Source organism: Corvus brachyrhynchos, unplaced genomic scaffold, assembly GCF_000691975.1.
Source record: "Corvus brachyrhynchos isolate BGI_N302 unplaced genomic scaffold, ASM69197v1 scaffold68, whole genome shotgun sequence".
Lineage (NCBI taxonomy): Eukaryota > Metazoa > Chordata > Aves > Passeriformes > Corvidae > Corvus > Corvus brachyrhynchos.
In genome coordinates, this window is record NW_008240039.1 from 405,960 (window position 1) to 413,619 (window position 7,660).

Below are 7,660 nucleotides of genomic sequence, written 5' to 3' on the forward strand. Positions count from 1 at the left end.
CGCTGTGGGGCCCGGCCTCAGCGCCGGCGTGCCCGCCCGCGGCTGGTGGCAGGCGGTGGGGCTGCGCCGGGGCAGCGGAACACACAACGGGAGAGCGGGACTCCGGTGCCGCTTTCCGATAGGGGAATCGAAGGGAGGTGGAAATAAGCATCGGGAACTGCTTTCACTGCTATGCGCCCTCTCCGATGCTTGTGCCAAGGTTTGCACGGAGAAACAGCTGATCTCTTCTGCCCTGCCTGCAGTGAGAGGACCAGATGAAACGGCCTTAAGATGAGACAGGGGAGATTCAGATTAGGTATTAGAAAAAATTGGAATAGGTTGCCTGGAGAGGTGATGGGAGTCACTGTCCTTGGAGGTGTCTAAGAGGCATCTGGATCTGGTGCTGGGTGATGTGGTTTAGGGGTTACAGTGGCAGTGCTGGGTTGATAGTTGGATTGGATGATCTTAACGGTCTCCTCCAACCTTGATGATTCCAATTTTAATTTCTGGAGGGGAAACCTGTGTGCACGTGCTAAAAAAGAGCAGACGTGCAGCACTGTGAGGAGACAGGTCCTGGTCTCCAGCCTCAGTCACTGAGAGTTGCCTATCCTTTGTGCTGCGGGTAATAAAAGGGCAGTGCTATGTCACTTCTATTGTATAATTAAATATTTTTTCTGTTCTGCAGCTTGTGGTGTTCTGGCTATTGACAAGGCCCGGGAACCCATCACCTTGGTACTGGCAGAAGATGGGACCATTGTGGATGATGAAGATTACTTCTTGTGTTTGCCATCTAACACCAAGTTTGTGGCACTGGCCAAGGATGAGAAATGGTCCAGCAAAATCTTAGGTATGCTGTGAGTGAGGAAGCATGCAAGGGGAGGTGTGTTTGGAATACACCTAGTGACATTAGGCAGTCTCAGGTGACCAGGAATGACCCATGAAACTGGTGACTCTTGTGTCAGACAGTGGAACATCCTGGCTCTCGGAGTCTGTAGATGAAGTGGACAGTGCTGTGGAGAAGTGGAAGCAACTGGCCAGGCAGCTGAAGGATGACCTGTCCAATATCATCCTGATGTCTGAAGAAGACCTCCAGGTACAGTGGGGAAACCCCTAATCCCAGTCCTTGCATCTGCCCATCATCTGTTTATCTCAGTAGAGAACAGAATCAATAAACAAGAGCTCAGGCTTAATTCAGCTGCTGCTTTTGGTGCCAGAGTCAAATTTCTCCTTGAAGGGAAACATTCGAGTGTCTGAGGATGCTCTTAATCCCTGACTATCCCTCACAGTGTGTTGTTCCACTTCTGGCAGTGGGAGGGCAAAAACTCAAGATTTGGCCAAATGGCAACCAAGGTTGGCTCATTCCTTAAAACCAGACGCCTGTGTAACATGTCCAGAGGGGAGGCTGGGCAGCAGGCCAGGTCTGTCTGCTCCAGAGGGGTTTGAGGAACTGCTGTCACTTTCCAGAGCTGATTGACTGCTCAACACCTTGTCTGTGGTGAGGCATGGCAATAACTGCCCCTTCTTGTCCTCCCCAACGTGCAGCTTCCCAGGTGCCAGGCCATTGCCTTTCCTTTGAATATTCCCTTGCACTGTGAAGAAGTAGTACTTTGTCATTAGTTTTCAAGATTTCCATTAAAATTGCACATGATTCCACACCTTCTTGGATGCCTTTTGGCTTTTAGTAAAAAATGCTGCCTGGTGGAGTGCCACTACAGCCTCTCAGAACTTGGCTGACTTGCTATGACAAGAAACCTTGTGGAACGTGCTTGGTGTTGGGAGGGTGTGTACATTCTGTTTGTACTGCAGTAAGTGCCACGAAATGAGTTACTCAGGAGCACTCTCAATGTTTTAAGGTGCTTATTGATGTGCCACGCTCAGACCTGGCAGAAGAACTTACCCAAAGTGAAACCAAAATCCAAGTGCTGCAGGACACCCTGCAGCAGGGTCAAGGCAGCTCCTGGAACTCTACTTAGAGGCCTTGAAAACTGAAGACAGTATCTTAAGCAAAGTTGCAGGTAGGGAGCATTGGGATGCTAGAGAAGGGGGTTTTCAACTCCTAGTTGAGTGGAGTAAATAAGGCAGAGTGAGTAATTTGGTCAGCTGCTGTTAAATGTTAAGTTGATGCAAGAGCAGGTGTAGTGTGTATAGTGTAAGAATTATCTGACCAGAGAGCCCTCTCACTGCTGTGTCATATCTCTCACAAAGCCTGGAAACAGAATACTGGGAGAAAAGCTTAGATCCCGTAGTCCTCCTTAATATTACGGATTTCTTAAGTTCCAGGATGCACCTAGATTAGATGTATATGTTACTAATCTCACAACCATCAAAGCAGTCCAGGCCACTTTTCCTGTCCTGTGTTTTTGTCAGGGGCTGTACTGATTCTGCTCCCTTTCAGAACCTGAGGCTGCACCAAGGAAGGAGATGGATGTGGTTGACACAGGTACCAGCAGCACAGATACTTCAGCCAGAACAGCACTCAGCGACCAGGTCCTTGCTGCTCTGAGAGAGAAACCTGCTCCAGAGCTCTGCTTGGACAGTCAGGATCTAGAGGTAGGTGAGAATGACACAACAGTATTCTGGCAAATCTCTCCCTCTGAAAGAGAGGCTATAGGGGAAGCTGTCCTTGCTTCTGGGGGCTCTGATGTCAGTAGATCTGTCTCAAAGTGTCTCAAATTTAATTAATTTCTCTTCTTCAGTAACACTACCCCTGGCTTGGAGCTCCTCTGTAGCAGCCAGCTGACACTGTTCCACATACTCTGCTCTGTCCTCTGAAAAGCCACAAAATAATTTTGGCTTTGGTCTCTGACAAATCATAGCTGTCCTACCAGCAAGGTTCTTTGGGGTTTTTTTTGCATGCTTATGCATCTAGCTATGTTTCTTTTATACATCCCAAATCAAAATAAAAAACTCCTTATTTTGGAAAAAACTGTAAATATAGGTTGGAAAGTCTAGCTAAATTGTAACCAATTAGGAAGGTGTTCTTTCAAGCTGTGAACTTGCTACTCTTGCTTTTCCCTGCTGTAGAAAATAAGTAACTGCTTTCTCTTCCTTTGAACATCTGAACAGAGCTTCAAGCACTGAGTCTTGGCAAATTATTGGAAATCCACTAGCCCACGGGATAGGTGATGAAAGCTGGGAACATCTCCGGTTCCGAAGTGCCAATACTAAACTTTGGTGCCTCGTTCCTGCTGTTGTTAATGGGAGCAGAGGCTTAGCGGCCAGGAGTCAGTAAAGACTGTTAACAATCTGTCTTGCTACAGCTGGTGTTGAAGGAAGACACAGCAGCCCTGGCCTCGGCTCTGGGATGGGACAAGCAGAAAGCTGGAGCTCTGCAGGAAGCCTGTGATCAGGAGCTCTCCAGGCGCCTTAAACAAGTGCAGACTCTGCATTCCCTACGGAGCACGTCGAAGGGCAAGAAAACGCTTCCCTGGGGGGACTGGCCCAGTTCAAAACGCAAAAAATAAGACTGCATTGCTGATTGCAATTTAGTTTTTGCTTTTGCATTAGAATCAATACAAGCAAAGACACATCCTGGGAACCATAGTTTGCTGGTCATACTGTGGTCTGGCTATAGAACAACTAAAATCTGGACATTGTCCTGAGGCTTAAACTCCTCTGGTGGTTTGAATTGTGTAAGCAAAGGGATTTTGACTTTTTGCAGAATACTAGAACAATGGTATTTGCTAAGCACAGCATGTAAGTGTTTCAATACCTGGTTGATAGCCAGAAGCTTCCATCTGGTAATGGTGGATACAGCTCCTGAAGCCCCAGGCAGTTCGGTTACTTTGTTCTCCCAGCCTTTCAGTATAGAAAGGATGGAGGATCTCTGGCAGACGCTTTGAGGCACAGTTAGTGATCAGGGCAGAGGGGTTAGCCAGCTGCTGCCTGGCTTTAAGCTCCAGCCTGGGATCTAGGAACTTGAATTCTCACACTGATTTAATCAGTTAAATTCAAAGTCCTTCAATTTCAGTATTCTTTCTGTAAGGAACTCCTGCCTCTTGGATGCTTTGTAAGAACTATGTAAAACACAGCAAAGGTGGAAATAATTGCTTTGTAAGGCCGTGCGACAGAAGACTTGCATTGGCCTGCTGTGTTATTCTCCTAATCATTAGTGTAGAATCATGATGCTTTTGTATTAACTGGCTTATTTTTAAATTTGTTAAAGTGGTTTTTTTCTAATATTAATAAAACCTTTTTATCTTACTGTTGGACTTGTTTTGGTATTTCCACCAACTGCTGTAATTAAAGAATGGGCTGATAAATACTGTATTACCTTAAGGAAAAACGAAGAAGAAATTGAACAAGAAGTACTGTCTTTAACTTCTCCAAAGTGTTTAGGTAACACGTGTGTTCCTCACGGTGACTGCAGCCAAACTCTCACCTGGCACAATGTACTCTTCTTGTGTGAGAACAGATGTATATGAAAAATATCTGACAAGTGAGATGAGACTTCTGATGAAGTTTTAGTAGGTACAGGTGTATTTTGTAGTAGCATGCTAAATCCTCTGATTTAACACAGCCTTAAATGACCCAGGGTAAGTATTCCTACAGCAGGCATTTGGGTGAACCTGTTGCATGCAACATTCCAGCTTAAGTACGGCACAGAGTTAGACAGTGCAACTAATAAATATTCTGAACAGTTTAGTAGTGACTTTAAGCCGGTAAACAAAACTGCTCACGGTAACTTCAGGTGAAGCTACCCAGATGGGAAGTAACTGGACTTAGGGGAGAAGCTTGCAGGCAACTTTTTGTCAGTCTGTTTTGCTTCTTACCATATATACTTTTGGATTGTAACATTATGGGCCATGGCAGGTAGAAATGTTTCCTGGCGTTTTAAATAGCTACTTATTACAAGCTTTTTATGTTCCAGTCTTTCTGCAAGAGCATGGATGGCTGTGCTACCCCTAGAAACCTGCTTCCTTTGAATGTAATTATTTTCATTCTTTGTACAATTCATTTGCACTGGGTAAGGCTCTGCCAGCCCAGCAGAGGGCAGTGGGGATCCCTGTCTGCCGCTGCTCCGAAGCCACAGTGCGACCCTAAAATGGGAATTACTGACAGTGGCGACTGTACCCCAACAGTGTCACAGGGGCGAAACGGCACAAAACATGTTTAATTGTCAAGACAACGAGCGAGAGATATGGTTTATTAAAAACAAAATATTCAAAATGTCTGAGCAAAAATATCAAAACTGGAAGCAAGGAAAAAGTCAGTTACCAGAGAAATAAAGTAGCAGAATGGAGGGCATTGCACATACTGAGTTATGGTTCAGTGAGAATGGTCTGCTCCAAACTCTTTATTTAAAGGATTTTAATTTTAATGACAGATACCTTTTGTGAGCAATTAAGGCATTTTGGCTGTAAGCTTACTGAATTCTGACAGACTTTCCCTTTTTGGAACAATAAAAATCCAATTACATTCACCTAAAAACCTAAAGATTCATTATTGGAGCTAACCTGCAAGATGAATAGGCTAATTCTGGTTTCTCTAGGATAGTAAGAGAAAATGACCTAAAACATTACTTGAAAGATAAATCATGCCATGCTGGAATCTTCATTTTCAGTCACAGCTGCTTCTTGTTCCCCAGGAGTTCTCCCTCCCTTAGCTGCACTGGACTTCTTTTTCTTCTTCTCCTTCTGCTCCATGTTACTTGATGCAAGCTCTTCACTCTTCTGAGTGATATATTTTAGCTGGGAACAATAAGCTAATCAGTCCTCTACTGAGGAACTTCATTCATTCATAAAACATTAAAAAGAAATACTGAAGAGAAATCGACATGGCAAGTTCTTATTACAAGAAACATGACAGACTCCAAAAAACATTTACTTTGCCTTCTCAGGCAAGTTCATGCTGGGTATTTCAAAGCATATACAGAAGGAAAAAATCTCCTTACATAAAAGTAAAATTAGTATTGGAAGCATTTTTCATGGATCCACATACAGGCATGTCGTAACAGATTAGTGAGTTGAATCCACTGAACATCATATATATCAGCACAAGAGAGAATACAGTGATTCTATGATCCCTGTATTAATGTTGGGAGACTCAGCACCTCAAGGTAGACTCAAGCTATTCTTGACCTTAGGCTACAACAAAGGAACACAACATCAGGAAAGAGCAAAGTGATTCACGATGCTGTGTCTGTTTATTACACTTTTGTACTGGGAACTTCAGCAGCCCTGGTGCAACGAGAGCACTGCTGCTCGAACTGCAACCAGATCTGTGTTATACCTCACCACAGCGACGCAGTGGCATGAAGCAAAATAAGATGAAAACTTTAAAATCACTGGATTGTGCCTATCTACCTCAGGAAGACGGTGAAATGGCTTATGCAACAGTTGCTTCACCATCTATAACTTTCATTCAAATGCTTTTAGGAATTAACTGGTTTAAAAATGTGGCGAGACAGAAAATACAGTGCATCTCACCAGAGAATTGCTTCTTCTAGCCAAAAGCTTCACATCTTCTGTGTTGACTGTGGTTCGTTTTGCATGCCTGCATAAAAATCAAAAAACACCCCTTAACATTTCTGCCAACACTGACCATAACAGGCCATAGAGCATCTCGTTCAGAGACTGAATTCACTGGCTAAAGAGACTGAATAGGGACCCAGCAAACCACACCTGCCTGTCTTTTCTACCTATACACAAAAAACTGTTTCATCAAGTTTGTATGTGTATTTCAAAATCTCCACACTTCTGTGTTAAAATTTAGCAAGCAGAACTTCAAGCCCCACTGTTCTGTTCACTCTTGTCAGCAGGTGTTAGGTTTTAGCTACTTAAAACACTCCCTTACAACCCCTTGAAGCAACCAGGCAGGCTGGTAAACACTTGTCAGCCCCAAACCATCCAGTACCACTGTATATCAATGCATTTGACAATTGTATACAATTGTTAACCTAAACATCATTTGTAATACAAATGAACTTCTAAGACCAGGAAGTACCTACAAGGAATTTCTATTTCATAACTTCACAGCCACTATTTAAGCAGCCAACCAAGCCCTTTAAAGCTTGAATTACAAGATGTGTTCTAAAGATTGTCTAGGAGTCAACACAAAAAAAAAAGAAAGCCTTTGTAACAATTAGTGCCTACCTTGCAAACATTTCCAGGTCTTTTGCAAAGATTTCTAGAGAAAACACAAAGATGTCATATATTTTAAAATACTAACTCTGAGTGGGAAGAGATACACAATACACAAGTTATCAAGGCAGTTACGAGAAGTGACCATAGCTGGTTATTAGGCACCACTCGTACACAAGCAGGTAGCCACACAATATTCCCTCACACATCTAAATGCTTTTTTCAGGTCTGAAAAGTCGAACCAGTACTTCTTGTACTTAAAAAATACATAATGCAAGAGAATTCCGCGGTGACACCTAGTTCGATGCTATTATTTTTGAAGGCCTGTGTCTCCAGCAATGGCTCCCGAACAGACATGAAACGCTGCGGTAACCCAGGTACCACAAGGCAACTCCAGGTAACCCAGGCAGCACCAGGTAACGCAGCTGTACCGCACTGCCCGAAGGTGATCTCTGCGATGGCCGCTATGCTCTGTTTGCTGAACTGCACGTCCTTGTCCTCCTCCACCTCCTGGCACAGGCACCCCACCGTGTAGTGAACCGCCGCCTTCAGCCTCTGCAGGGACCAAAGCAGGGGCAGGCAGTGACACACCGGCCCCG

At 44.2% G+C, this 7,660-nt stretch overlaps 2 protein-coding genes across 2 annotated transcripts in view; one reads left to right on the plus strand and one right to left on the minus strand.

Annotated features, from left to right (window-relative positions):
* Positions 1-4,183, plus strand: part of DFFA (DNA fragmentation factor subunit alpha) — a 7,882-nt gene extending 3,699 nt beyond the window's left edge. Inside the window, 6 exon segments of the mRNA XM_017743960.1 lie at positions 580-826; positions 942-1,072; positions 1,833-1,920; positions 1,923-1,994; positions 2,375-2,529; positions 3,240-4,183. Coding sequence (XP_017599449.1) covers positions 580-826; positions 942-1,072; positions 1,833-1,920; positions 1,923-1,994; positions 2,375-2,529; positions 3,240-3,443 — 897 coding nt within the window. The 3' untranslated portion in view covers positions 3,444-4,183.
* A 907-nt stretch (positions 4,184-5,090) lies between these two features.
* On the minus strand, positions 5,091-7,658 carry APITD1 (apoptosis-inducing, TAF9-like domain 1; the record flags this gene model as incomplete). The annotated part of the gene is made up of 4 exons (XM_017743961.1): positions 5,091-5,669; positions 6,408-6,474; positions 7,074-7,107; positions 7,493-7,658. Coding segments are annotated over 4 exons (423 nt in total), but the record flags the coding sequence as incomplete, so codon positions are not given.
* Between the last annotated feature and the right edge of the window lie 2 nt (positions 7,659-7,660).